At 35.6% G+C, this 14,664-nt stretch overlaps 1 protein-coding gene across 3 annotated transcripts in view; it reads left to right on the top strand.

The window, feature by feature from the left end:
• The window catches only part of FAM160B1 (family with sequence similarity 160 member B1), a 44,161-nt gene that overhangs the window by 17,168 nt on the left and 12,329 nt on the right, over positions 1 to 14,664 (top strand). For all 3 annotated transcript variants that reach the window (XM_027852056.1, XM_027852055.1, XM_027852057.1), the window contains exons 6-11: positions 2,762 to 3,049; positions 3,260 to 3,456; positions 4,378 to 4,492; positions 6,335 to 6,411; positions 6,516 to 6,708; positions 6,918 to 7,087. In XM_027852056.1, coding sequence (XP_027707857.1) covers positions 2,762 to 3,049; positions 3,260 to 3,456; positions 4,378 to 4,492; positions 6,335 to 6,411; positions 6,516 to 6,708; positions 6,918 to 7,087 — 1,040 coding nt within the window. The remainder of the gene's footprint in view (positions 1 to 2,761; positions 3,050 to 3,259; positions 3,457 to 4,377; positions 4,493 to 6,334; positions 6,412 to 6,515; positions 6,709 to 6,917; positions 7,088 to 14,664) is intronic.

Here is a 14,664-nt window from a genome sequence, read left to right as displayed (position 1 = left end):
AAAAAGAACTATAAATATTTTGGCACATCCTTAGAGTTTGTTTCAGTTAGGACTGTCTCTCCCTTAAGCTACTTTTCTTTTAACTCTCTCTCACCCTTCTCTTCTTTCCCTTCTGTTTCCTGGTTAAGTGAAATATATTTCTGTGCCCAACTGCATGTATGTGTGTATGTATTCTTCCTTCCTTCCTTTGACCAGTTCAGTTGAGAGAGAGGTTGAAGTGTTAGCTTTTCCCTCCATACACAACCTCCTTGTTTGTATAGACTCCTACTTGTGCACTCTGACTATGTAAGATAATTTCTTTCCTTTCCCTCTCAATTCTCTCTTCATTCTTCTCTTAAGATCATCATGACATAACAGAACCACTCCCAGGAGACTCCCTTTATGATCCCTGATGATGCTAGGGATCAGCAGGGATATATGTATCATTTCCCTATTTTAGGATATAAACAGTTTATGCCCTTGTTTAGTGCTTTATCAGTGTTCGTTCATGTTTACCTTTTTACGTTTCTCTTCACTCCTTTGTTTAAACTTCAGAGTTTCTCCACAGCTCTAGTCTTTTCATCTGCATTCCTTAGAATTCTTCTATTTCATTAAAGTTTTTTTTTTCTTTGTAGGATTATACTCAGTTTTGCTGAGTAAGCCTGTTTCTTTTGCCCTCAGGAGTACTGTATTCCAGGTTCTTGATGCCTTTATAGTGGTAGCTGCTAAATCATATGTAATCCTAACTGTGACTTTTTGTTACTTGAATTACTTCTTTTTGACTGCTTGTGGTATTTTTTTTCTTGACCTTGAAAACTCTGGATTTTGGCTGATGTTCCTGGGAGTTTTCATTTGTTTTTTTTTTTTTTTTTCACAAGCTGATCAGTGGATTCTTTTCATTTGTACTTTGTCCACTGGTTATGAGATATGTAGGCAGTTTTCTTTTAAGATTTCTTGAAATATGAAGTCTAGCCCCCCCTTTTTGGGGGATCATAACATTCATCTAGTTCAATGATTCTTTTTTAAAAAATGTGTTTTTATTTCATTAAATATTGACCAATATGTGTTAAAAAATTTAACAATCATTTAAAAAAATTTTGAGTTCCAAATTCTCTCCTTCCCTTGCTCCTCTCCCCCCTCCTTGAGAAGGCAAGCAATTTTTTTTTTTATCAATGTTACATGTACATTCATGTAGGACATGTTTCCATATTAGCCATGTTATAAAAGAAAATACAGACAAAAATAAAAGCAAGAAAAATAAAGTTTAAAAAGTATGCTTCAATCTGCACTCACACTTCATCAGTTCTCTCTCTGGAGGGCAAAGCATATTTCATCATAGGTCCTTATGGAATTGTCTTGGATTGTTGTCTTGATCAGAGCAGCTAAATCTTTCACAGTTGATCAGCCTTACAATATTGCTATTACTGTGTATATTGTTCTCCTGCTTCTGCTCACTTAACTTTGCATGAGTTCATATAAGGCTTCACAGATTTTTCTGAAAGCATCCTACTCATCATGTCTTATAGCACAGTAGTGCTATATAGCATTCCATCCCACTATATAGTATATAGTATTCCATCCCAATCACATACTACAGCTTGTTCAATCTTTCCCCATTCTATGAGCATCCCCTCAATATCCAATTCTTTGCTACCACAAAAAGAACTGTTATAAATATTTTTGTACAAATTGATCATTTTCCCCTCTCTTTGATCATTGCAAATGGTTATTATTTCAATTTTTGTGCTTATATCCAAATCACTTGGCACATACTAGATGCTTAATAAAATAATTGTGTATTGATTGCTTCGTAGTAACTATTTATAGTCTATTATTTTCTTTGCAGTTGTTCACCTCTACTTCATGTGTTCTCAGCTTGATTTCTCAAGATAATTAATTATAAACCCTATTTCCCAAATGCCTTACCCCTTGATTTCTCAAGATAATGATAAACCCTATTATTAGTACTGTGATTTTAGTTTGGTGAAAGGAAAATATTAAATTCACTTGCTAATCATTTTAAGACCTGTTATATGGATTCTAATTTGTGTCTGTGATACAGTTTTGCTCACCTGTTTATGTGTCCCAACTGAAAACTTTTGTATTAAAATTGATCTTTTCCTTTAAGATTCTTTTTGTGTTACAGGGAAACAAATTATCATAGCAGAAAGTTTGGAGTCTTATCTTTGAAGATAGTAATTAAAATGCCTTCAGAACGTTTTTTGTGCTTATTAAGGAGTACAAATGCCAAGAATATATGTTGAGATGTTTACATTTACAAAAACCTAGATTTATGAAAAGATATTGAGTGTAATGTTATTTAAAATTTTACATTTCATATCTTTATTTGGAAGCATGTTATTCTCATGATCTTAATTGAATCATAATTGATATTGTCTTCATGATGACATGACTATATGAACTTTTAGATCTAGTCTCAAAATTTTTTCTGTTCTGTTAGTTATATCTAACATACAGTATCAATAAAGAAAATTAAAGCAAATAATACCCAAACTAGTGGTCACTTGTCTCTGCTGAAAAGATTTTCCAGCTAGTATTAAGACTATCATAAAACAGTTAAGGGATATATTAAATCTATTTGATACATGGTATTATGTTGAGCTACAGCATTGTTTTTTCTGGAGATAATTAATACCTTGTTGATTACTAAAATAACTGCACTTATAAAATACTGATTGTAGAAAAATCTACTTTTTTTCCCCTAGACATTATAGTTTTAGGGCTGTTGGTATGACTTTGAGAATGTTGTGATTCTTTTCAGAACAAGTTAAAATCATTGGCTTCCAAAGGAGAATCAGATATAGTTACAGAGGATACATTAAAAGGACAAGATTCCTTGACAACAGATACAAGGCAGGCCTGTCTGCCTGAGGACCTCTCTGGTAGTACGGAGCCAACAGAGATGGAAGATGATCTTCCTCATCAGCCAGATGATCTGTCCACAAGATTGGATCAGCTGAATGTTACTTCACTGCCTGAGGCTTCTGCTTCTCGGCCACATCAGGATTACAATTTAGTAAATTCTTTGCTTAATCTTACTAGAAGCCCAGTAAGTTCTTTTGTTATTTACAAGTCTTGTAGTTTTCCTCTTGCATGGTTGTGGTAGCAAAGTTTAAAATAAAACTTTTAGAATCTTAAAAATCTGTTCTTAGTTTAGAAGAAAATGTATTAATATGCTTTTAAGGTTTTTTTTCCCCCTAAAACTACTTATTGGAAGTCAGGATTATGATTTGAAGGGCTACTATTTTCTTTTTTATAGGATGGCCGAATAGCTGTGAAGGCATGTGAGGGTCTGATGTTGTTAGTAAGTTTGCCAGAACCTGCAGCTGCCAAATGCCTTACCCAGAGCACTTGTTTATGTGAACTACTGACGGACAGACTTGCTTCCCTCTATAAGGCCTTACCTCAATCAGTGGATCCTTTAGATATTGAAACAGTGGAAGCAATTAACTGGGGGTAAGTAACTTCATTTGTATTTCTCCATAAAGAAAAAAAGTGAATTGTAAATTCTTTAGTAATTTCTGTTTTATTCTGACCTTTACTTTTGAAAATTGTCATTTCTCTTCTAGAGATGTTTATGTTTCACTGCTCTGTTTCAGGTTTGTAGAGGTACCTAATTTTGAATGAATTATTGTAATGGAATGGGTATTGGAGAGTACAAGCAGTTGTATATTTAAGCAACTTTTCTTTTGTCTTTGTTTAAGAAGGTAATCTTTATGGATAGATAGCACTAGTTCCCTTACTCAGGAATCAAGTACCCTAGCCCTGGAGATAAACCTTTCATATGTTTGCTTGCCTGAATGCTTGGGATATCTACCTTTAAATTCTGCCCTTCCTTCATGTTTTTAAAACCGGAATTATAGTATTGTTTTAGTCTCTTACTTGGAAAGGGGATCTCTTATTTTAGCTGACCAACCACTGATAGTCCTGTTATCACTCTGCACAGCAGAAAAGGGAAAGAAGATTTACCTACTTATTTATCATTTATTTGCAGATTCTCTTACCTTCCTTCATTCCTCTTCCATGCCAACAACTAGGCAACCTAGCTTTCTATTGTTAGTTTCCAGAGATTATGGGGAAGGTGAGAGGAAGTAATCAGGCATATTTTCTTTTCTCCTTAAACTCCATTTTTTCTTCACTGTTTCCATTTCTGCACACTAAAAAAGACAACTGAAATGATTTGTTTTTCTAATCCTTCTTTGTTTCCTTTTCACTACTTTGTGTAAACACTCTGTGTTTTTGGGAATTATTTTTGCCTTCCTCATTGTCATATGAACAAGAAATGAACCCAGGTGACAGAATGAAATGTGTGCATCTTGAAAGCTATAACTAAACTTTTTTGGATATCTTGTACTAAAAATTTTCTATATATTACAGCTTGGATTCATATAGTCACAAAGAAGATGCATCAGCTTTTCCAGGAAAACGAGCCTTAATTTCCTTTCTCTCGTGGTTTGATTACTGTGATCAGCTAATTAAAGAAGCACAAAAGGTTTGAAATATCTTTGACTCACAGATCATTCAAAAAATATAAATTTGTATCTACTTATGTGAAATTTGAACTTCTTGCATGGAACCCAAGATAGATTTTAAGTATGTTAATAAGGTTTACATAGCCTAGTTTAAAAAACAAAAACAAATAATTTTTCCTAGGAAAATGAAACACGCTGAGGTTCAAGTTCTGGATTTTTTTTTTATTACCTTGAACAAGTTACTGTGGCCTCACTTTCTAGTGTGTAAAATGGGCATAACATTTGCTTCCATAATTTTCAGAAATACTACAAAGCATAATGAAAATAATATATTTCTTTGAGAAACTTAGAAAACTTGCTGTATTATAAGAAGGAGCTATTGTACTTATTCCTGTAGTGATCAGTAGATTATGCTATGAGCTCCTCCCAACCCTGAAAAGGAAATGCAGTTTCACTTCTTAGCAGGTTGATTTTAAGTTATTTCTCTGCCATTTGCCTGGAATGCTTAATTGTCATGATTTACGATAATCATAATGGATAACATATCATGCTTTCAGGTCCTCCAAACACTTTACATGCATCTTTAATTTGACCAGTTTAACAGCTTTGTGAAGAAGGTGCTGTTATCATTCCTATTTTACAGGAGAGGAAACTGAAGCTCAGAGAGGTTCAATGACTTGCCCAGAGTCACATAAGAGTGTCTGAGGGAGAATTCAAATGCAAATCTTCTGACTCCAAGTCCAGCTGTTCACTAGTTTTCTGAAACAGTTTTCTCAGAGAAGATAATTTGTTTCACACAAATACTTTCTCCTGAGTGAAAATATTTTATGAGATAAATGAGCTTACCAGCAGTCAAATTAGCTTATGAACTCTGACAGGCTATCCAGGATGCCATTTGTGCCTTTTTCCTCATGTTTCTGGATATTTGCCTAATGTGTGTGGCTAAGGCCCAGAAATAATGTATAATTTGGGTGCATTGTGTCAATACATCAGGGACCTTGCTGGTCAGTCAGCAAACATTGTTAAGCACCTATTATGTGCCAGGCACTTTACTAAGCACTGGGGATACAAAGAAAGTGAAAAAGACAGCCCCTGCCTTCAAGGAGCTTATGGTCTGCTGAGGAAGGTTACACACAAAACTAAGGGAGAGGTACCTGATGAGGGCATGATGGAGAAGTCCAGAGGAGTGTAGTTGGGTGGGAAATAAAAAGATGGCTGGCCTAGGTGCCCTTCTTAAACGAAGGTTCTGGAAGGAGCTGTCAGCTGTCTATCCTCTAATCTGTGGCGTATAAGTTCCAATGCTGAGGTAGTCTTTCAAGAGAGTACTGACCAGGTGTCAGTGATTTTGTTGGTGCAGAACTCCCTTCTGCCAATGCAGTTGTCATCCATCATTTCCAGTCATCCTGATCTATATCTTGCCACTGGACCCAGATGACTCTAGATGAGAGAGTGAGGCTTGTGATTTTGCACAGCCACCTCTCACTTAAATCCAATTCACTTGTAAGCCAAGACATCTCCTTCCTGAATGTCATGGTCCTCTTCTAGAATGAAGGACAAACAACAACATCCATTATTTGTAGTCTTAGAGAGTTACTTAAGACTGAGAGGTTAAATTCTTTGTAGATATACAACTAAGTGTCAGAAGCAATATTTGAACCTATATCTTTCTGACCCCAAATCCAGCACTCTATTTGCATTAGACCAAGATGCTTCTTATATGATCAATTTATATACTTAAGGAGGAAGGTTATTTTCCCCACATAATTAAATTAGGAAATTAGTTTTCAAATTTCCTAAATATTATTTAAAATATGTGGGTTTTTTTCCAATTTATAAAATGTTACTCTTATACTGTATTTTAGTCTGCTGCTGTTGCTCTGGCCAGAGCTGTTCGGGAAAGGTTTTTCATTGGTGTTATGGAACCACAGTTAATGCAAACGTGAGTAGCCTCTTTCCATTGAAAAAATAATAATAATAAAATCAGTGTTTTTATGTCAGGTTAGTCTTTTCTGATAACAGTAAGTATCTTTTTACTTTATCCAGTTCAGAGATGGGTATTCTGACATCTACCGCTTTGCTCCATCGCATTGTTCGGCAAGTAACCTCTGATGTTTTACTTCAAGAAATGGTTTCTTTTATTCTTGGAGAGCAGAGGGAACCAGAAACACTAGTGGAAATTAACAGACATCCACTTCGGCATAGATTAATTGAGCACTGTGACCATATATCTGATGAGGTGAGAAAAAAAGAACAATTTTGAATTTAACATTAGAATGTTTAAGATACTAATATCTACTTATGTATATGTAATATATAGACATGTATATATTATATACATTTTTTCATGTATTTGATTAATAAAATTTGGAAACAAAAACTGCACAAAGGCAAGAATAATAATTTTAAAAGATATTTTAAAATTCATTCTTATACTTTTGGTTACAGATTAGCATTATGACTTTAAGGATGTTTGAGCATCTATTACAAAAACCCAATGAGCACATTCTTTATAACTTGGTTCTGAGAAATCTTGAAGAAAGAAACTACACAGAATATAAACCTTTATGCCCAGAAGACAAAGATGTGGTGGAGAATGGATTAATAGCAGGAGCAGTGTAAGTTTTTAATGTGTCAACTGAGCATCTTAAGTAGAGAGTTTCTTAAACATGGAATCTTAGAATTGAAAGGATCTGAGCGATGACCTAGTCCAACTTCATACCTAATGCATGAATGCTTTCTATAGTGTCCCTGCAGGATAAATAAGTATCATTAAATTCAACCTCTGCTTGAACAGCTCCAGTGACAGGAAATCACTATTTGACAAGGGAACCAGTTATATTTTAGGGACAGCTATAATTCTTGAAAAATCTTTCTTTAAGCTGAAATCTTCCTTTTCACTGCTCCTCCTTACCCCTTATCCCACAAAAAAGTAATAATTGGTTGTAATTCTTCCCTATTCATGAAAATTAATAAATGATATTTTCTTCATATAATGAAGCCCTTAAAATATGAATATAGCTATATATTCTCTTTGAGTATTCTGTAAACTAAACATTCCTGTTCTTCTCTAATCCTCTTAGGGCATGGTTTCATGTCTACCATAATCTGTCTATTTCACTTTTTTCTTTCTCTTTCCTCATGTCTCGTTTTTATTTAGGTTATGAAAAACCCAAATCCAAAACATTCTAGCAGTTTAAAAGTTTAGTTGAATAAAGCTTAGCTGCCATGACAGCATAGTATAGTACTACTAGACTTACTACTAGATTACCAGACTTAAAATTAGAAGACATTGTTTAAATTCCACTTCTGCCACTTAACTAGCTATGAGATCGTGAAAAAAACACTTCATCCTTCTGAGCCTCAGGCAACTCTCTGGACTCTTGTTATAGATGGCTTGTGATCAGTATCAATGGAAGAAGTTCCCACAACAATATTGCCCACACTGATGAAATGACAGATTCTAGACATGTTGACATGGATATTTTAATCCTACCATACTTTTAATCACAAAAAAACTTTCTGTCTGCTTTAAGCTTAAGACAAAATTGATTTGGATTAACAAAAGCTAACTTGTCAGTTATATATTAGTACAATATTCCTTCTTTTTTTTTTGCCAATGAAATGATGACATAGTATCTAAATAGCAGAAACAGAATTTCAGAGATATTGTACAACTTTTAATTGATAGAATTGGAGCTATCTAGTCTAACTCATGTTGAATTACAAGATAGCTGATGATTTGTCATCTAGCCTCCACTTGTTCTTTATCACTGAAAGTCTTCATGTTTCTGAAGCAGGCCATTCTATTGCTGAACATCTTTAATCATTAAGGCATTTTGCTTATGTTGAGTTGAAATCTGACCCTCTGCTTTGATTCAGTCATTTTTCAGTTATGTCCTACTCTTCATGACCCCATTTGAGGTTTTCTTGGCAAAGATACTGGAGATGTTTGCAATTTCCTTTTCCAGCTCATTTTACAGATTAGGAAACTGAGGCAAACAGGATGAAGTGATTTGCCTAGGGTCACACAGCTTATAAGTGTCTGAGGCCAGATTTGAACTCAGGAAGATGAATGTTCCGGACTCCAGGCCAGGTGCTCTATGCACAGTGCCACTTTGCTGACCTTGACCCTCTGCTACTTCTACCCATTTCTCCTATTTAAGTCCTTTGGGTCCAGGTGAAACAAATTTAACCTCACTTCCACAGAATAGCTCTTCACTTACACAAAGGCAGCTGTCATGGTACCCTTAAGTCTTCTTTTCAAGAAAAACACTTCTTCAATTTTTTCAACCATGTTTATGGCATGGTTTCCAATCCCCTCTTCCCCACTTCATCCTGAGTACTATGCTTTATTTTTTAAATTTAATTTTTAAAGACAGGAACCTAAATACAAAAAAAGGGACATTTTCATATACTCAGAAGAAATTCTGGTTTTTAAAAAAGTACATAAATTCTACATTTTGCCTTCAAAATTGTTCTACTTGTCTGTGCTTCTTTCTGAGCTTCCTTTTATTCTTTTCTGTGCATTTAAAAGTATTATTTCAGCCTCTTTTTTTGAAGGGAGGGGTTTCACTATTGCTACCCTCCCTCTCCTGATCTCTTTCTCCCTCTATCATTAGGTTAAATAGAGAAAAAAAGTAACATTATTACAAATAAAGCAAGAATTAGGCAAACAAATCCACATAGTGTCTATATCCAAAAATGTATGTCTGAACCTTGTGGCAGTCCACTCTTTTTCAGGAATTGGGTAACATATCTTAAAAAACATAGTTGATCATTGTTTTGATCAGAGTTATTAAGACCTTTCAAAGTTATTTTTCTTTGCAGTGTTGTCCTTCATGTAAATTGTTCTCCTAGTTCTGCTAACTTCATTCTATCAGTTCAGTACAATTATATATTACATTTTGTTTGGCCATTTCTTAATTGTCTTAAGAGGCAGTCCAAGGTACTTCCTCCTACCCACTTTCAAGATCAGGAAACTTGTTTTCCTTGTGACTATTTTCTCCTTAATATTACTCTCTTTGAACCCTGCCAACTTCCTAATCCTGCTTGTTTCCTTATTAATTTTGAAGCATTTTTACACTGCGCTGTCTGTATGTTGTTCGACTTTCCTTTGTCTGTTTCAGATAAGAGTGAAATTCATCTGACGCCTGCTTTCCCCACCCCTTCTTCCTTGTTTGTACATTTCTTCCACATACCTAAATTATGAAAAATATCAAGTTCCACTCCCTTTTTCTACCCTGGGCAAGTCATTTAACCTGTGCTTGCTTCAGTTCCTTTAGTTGTAAGATGGGGATAACAGTAGCATACCTCCCAGGATTGTTGTGAGGATCAAATATGATAAGTGTAGAGCGCTTAATACAGTGCCTGGCAAATAGTTACTGCTATGTTAATGTTATTTGCTATTATTGTTATTGTTACTATTACTAATATTACTATAATTATGATTATTCTTTCTAAATTAGTGTTTTCTTCCTTTTATTCTTTCTTCCCCTCTTAAAGACCCTCATAATAGAACTAATACAGATCCTCTGATTTTCTTAACTCTCTCATTTCCTTTTAAATACATTAATACATGAAGGGAAGAAGGGAGAGAATAAGCATTTATATAATATATAATGACTCTGATGTGCCAGGTGTTGTGCTAATAAGCAGTTTACAAAAATTATCTCATTTGATCCTCACAGTGACTCTGACAGGTAGGTGCTGTTATTACCCCCATTTTACATTTGAGAGAACTGAGGCAAACAGAGGTTAAGTGACTTGCCCAGAGTCACATAGCTAGTGAGTGTCTAAGGATGAATTTGAACTCAGATCTTCCTGACTCCAAGCCCACTGCTCTGTTCACTATACTACCTAGCTGCCTCATCACTTATTCTCCTCTAGAATGTTAGCACTCTATCATCCTGCAGCTCCTTCCAGTTGCTAATACTTTTGTTGATTTCTTTCAGTTCTTGAAGTTCTATTTCAAAGTTACTTCTTAACTCCAGTCTTTTCATCATGAATGCTTGAAAGTCCTTTATTCCATTGAAGGTCATTTTTCCCCCTATAGAATTATATTCAGCTTTGCAGGATAAATTATTCTTGGTTGCAAACCCATATTTTTTTGTCTTTTGAATATTATATTCCAAGATCTAGTTTTTTAGTAGAAGTTGCCAGTCTTATGTGATCCTGGTCCCTTGATATTTCAACTGTTTCATTCTGAATGTTTGTAGTATTTTTTCTCTGACATGGGAGCTGTGGATTTTGGCTATGACATTCCTAAGACTTTTCCTTTTGGAGTTCCTTTCAGGAGGGGATTGATGAATTCTTTTCATCTTTATTTTGCTTTTTAATTTTATTCTGGGCTGTTTTTTTTTTAAATGAATTTAAAGAATATATCAGCTAGGGTTTTTTTTATCATAGTTTTGAGAAAGTCCAATAATTCTTAAATTTTCTTCTATTTTTGCAGTCTTTTGATTTTGTTCTAATATTTCTAGCTGTCTCACAAAGCCATTGATTTCTGTTTGGTCTTTTTTAGTTTTCAGGGATTCCATTTCTTGGGTGATATTTTACTACTTATTCTTGTTCTGTTTCTTTCCTTGAGAAGTTGTATTTCATTTTTGACCCTTCATTTTTTTGGTAAGTATTTGAATAGTCTTTGTGGAAATTTAGTTTTTTCCTCTGCTTACAGTTGTTATGGAATTAGATTTCAAATAACTTTTTATACTTGATGGTGTTTTTTTTTTATTTACTCAGTTTTCCAGCTTAAATTCATCAATTAGGGCTTTGTCCCAGGGCCAGCCCTGTATGTTCTCAACTTGGGATCCCCGGGTTCTTGCCCTGATTTCCACCTCCTTATGCTTAGCTCCATGACCATCACCCCTCATCTTTGAGGTTCAAAGCACTGGATCTTCAGAACCCTTTCTAGTATCTCCGGGCAAGGTATTAGAGACCATATAGCTCCTGACCCAGTCTGAGGACTGCGGTGGCTCATTGCTAATTACTTCTGTTGCTGTTCCATCGGGCTTCTAAGATTTCCCTTCCCTCTCCCTTCTACCTTCTACCTTCTCCTTCTTCTTCTTCTTCTTCTTCTTCTTTTAACCATGTTGGGGTTTTCTTAGGGGAGCCCTCTACTCTTATTCCTTCTTGTCACAGAGCTTTGCAGGCTACAAGTATCCCTAGTTGGGCTGGGATACTGTACTGGAATGAGCTTGACTCAAGACTAGCTAACTTTATGCAGTTCAAAGGTAGATGAAAATCATTGTACTTTTTCATTGGAATTCTTGATCATGATTCAATCTGGTGTAAACTTTAGGGTTTTACTAGAATGCTAGGTATATAGGAGCTAAGCAGTTTGCCTCCTATTCAGGTGGCCTTCTTGTTGTTTGTTTTTTTGGGGTTTTTTTTGTTTGTTTTTCAGGTGGCCTTCTTGAAAGACACCCTGTTTGCCAGACTTTTGACAGACTTTGTGTTGTCAACATTTTTCTTAAAATGTGGTTTCCCAAAATTGTAATCATCAAGTTTGACCTTGAAGTATAAATGGGGAAAAAAAAACCCTTCCCTCCCTTTTTCAGCAGAGTTGGGCATGGTACATTACATATATTTTCAAACTTTGCTAAGGTTGTCTAGCTTTGCTAAATTGCTCTCTTCTCCCTCCCCCCTATCCCCCTTTATTCTTTGTTGCAAGGGATGGCTTCCTGGGTAGTGAAACGGAGGGGAGAAATTTTTAAAAAGAAGGTGATATAATACAAGTGATAATAGTAATTTGCCTCCCTGGGTAGTGAAGGGACATGAGGGAGGTGGGAAATATATTTTTTTAAAAGGTGATGTAAAAACAAAAAATAGCATTTTTTTCCCTTAATGTGGTACTCAAACATAAACAAAATACTCTAGATGTCATCTGGATACAGGTGCAGGATACAGTGGGACTGTAATGTCCCTTGTACTGTACATCTTATTTCTCTTTAAGCAGCCTAAGATCAAAGTAATTTCTTTGGCTTCTATGAAACAATGTTGAATCATACTGTTTACAATCTGCTAAAATCTTTGTGTATTTTTCACTTGAATTGTTGTATGGACATGCCTCCCCCATCTTGTACTTAGGTCATTGTTTTTTTTTTAACCCAGGTGTAGGCTCTTTGTCCCTTAATCCTACTCAATCAAGATATTTTTGGATCCTCATTTTCTTCTTTAGTGACTTTAGATCTCTTCTGTCTTCATGAGAGGCAGCTTGGTACACTAGAAAGAGCAGTAAATTTATAGTCATAGGATTTGAAGTTGAATCCTGGCTCTGCTACTTACTACATGGGTAAGTCACTTAATGTCTCTGGGCCTCAGTTTCCTTACCTATAAAATCAGTATTAGAATAGATGCACTCTAAAATTCCTTTTAGGTCTATATAATCCATGTGTGAGGCATCCCTGACGTGGACCTTCACACTGCAATCCCTTTCGTGGAGTGTGGGCCACTCACTCACTCTCTCCCTGCCCCGGCTATATCAATTTCACTTCCCCCTAACAATGGCAGGTCTGAATTCTTAGAGAAGGGCCACCACCATGTGACCATGCATAAACTTTTTTTGATTGTGAGGGGTAACCCTGTTACACTCTCCCTACTTACCACAACAGCTGTAGAGCCTCCACCAGTTTGCTTCCACTAAAACAAACTTAGTCACCCAAAATCATGATAATATTAGATCTTATATATAACCATTTGTTTAACAATATGGTAAAAGCAGCAATAATTGTAGCATTGTAAGGACTCATAAGCAAATACAGGAGTAGACAATCTATTGCATAAACCTGATTCACAGTCTTCCAGCAACACACTCACCGAAACTTGACGTGAATGAGCAAAACTATTTGCTTGGGGTTATCACAACTCTGAACTGCATGCCCTGATATCATTGATCCATTCAGGAACATCTATGTCACAGGAAACCATTTTTCTGCTCAATAATTTCCTGTTTCTAACTGTTCCCTTTTTGGCCTAATTTAATTCTTTTACTCTCAACTGATGAAGCATTCACAAGCTCTTTTAACTCACAGTCATGCTTTAAAAGGTGCTGAAGACATATTTGACTATTTTATTGGCTACTAATTCCCTGCAGCCTAAGGGCTGCAGAGGTTATCTTGCTGGCTTTTTCAGCAACACATAGTCAATCTGGTGTTAGCCAACTCAATCAAACAGCAAGTCAGCTTCAAAATCTTCCCCTGCCTGCTTTTTCCTTTCAAACCAGAGAGGGCAACAGAGAGCAATAGATACTTCTGAGAGGCTTTGCAACTGTACGCTCCCTGTATGTTGCTCTAATGGGCAATAGTGATCTCCTAATGGAATCAGCCTTTCTCTGGCTGATTAGGAATAAGCAACTAACCCACTCTCCTGTTACTGGCTTCTTCACACAGCTAAGAGCTGACTTCACCATACTCTGCTTTCTCTTCCTCCCTCTCTTGCCCTTTCTTCACCTCATCCTGTATAGTCGCTCCCTTCTGCGGCTCAGATCTCAGGTGTGAAACTTGCTTTTGTCTTTCTGGGTAAAAACTCTCAAACTCCTATTTTCTGTTAATTACCAAATCACCCCTCCTTATCGAAGTCTTGCATAATCTCCAAACAGCCATTTTATTTATTGTTTTGGTTTGTTTTAACCTTTTAAGCCTAAAACAGTTACATATATAAGAGCTCTAGCACCATAACACTCTGCAGCCCCAGCCATTCCTCAGCTCACAATCTAGTCGTCTTAACAGTCTCTGACTCTGAACTTGCCTTCCACATGCATTATACAAGTTTTTAGTAAATAAAAGTTTTTTTTCCCTTCAAACTCTTCGCCTATGAAAGAAGAGTCACTGTACATTCTTTACAAGGTATTTTTAGCCTTATCATTGTATAAAAATTTTTTTTCTTCCTTTTTGGCAAACTTTTCACATTCTACCTGAAAACTATATTTCAATATGGATTTTAGGGTGTTTTTTTTTTTAAATAAACAGAAGTTCTTTTTCTTCCCTTTTCATGTACCAAATTGTTCTGACCTTATATCTAAATCCATGATGCTATGCCATCTATAAATTTGTTTATGCCTTCAGCAAGTACATGATAGAAATAGTGAACAAAACAGATCTAAGTCAAAGGCAGATGCCCAGGTCAATTCACTAGAAATTTCAATCCAGACTGTCGTTGTTCTTTGGTTTTAGTCATTAAACTAATTCTGAATCTA

This window comes from Vombatus ursinus, unplaced genomic scaffold, assembly GCF_900497805.2.
Source record: "Vombatus ursinus unplaced genomic scaffold, bare-nosed wombat genome assembly UNPS02009205.1, whole genome shotgun sequence".
NCBI classification, from domain to species: domain Eukaryota; kingdom Metazoa; phylum Chordata; class Mammalia; order Diprotodontia; family Vombatidae; genus Vombatus; species Vombatus ursinus.
Note: the sequence above shows the minus strand (reverse complement) of the source record. Positions and strands in the feature narration are given on the sequence as shown.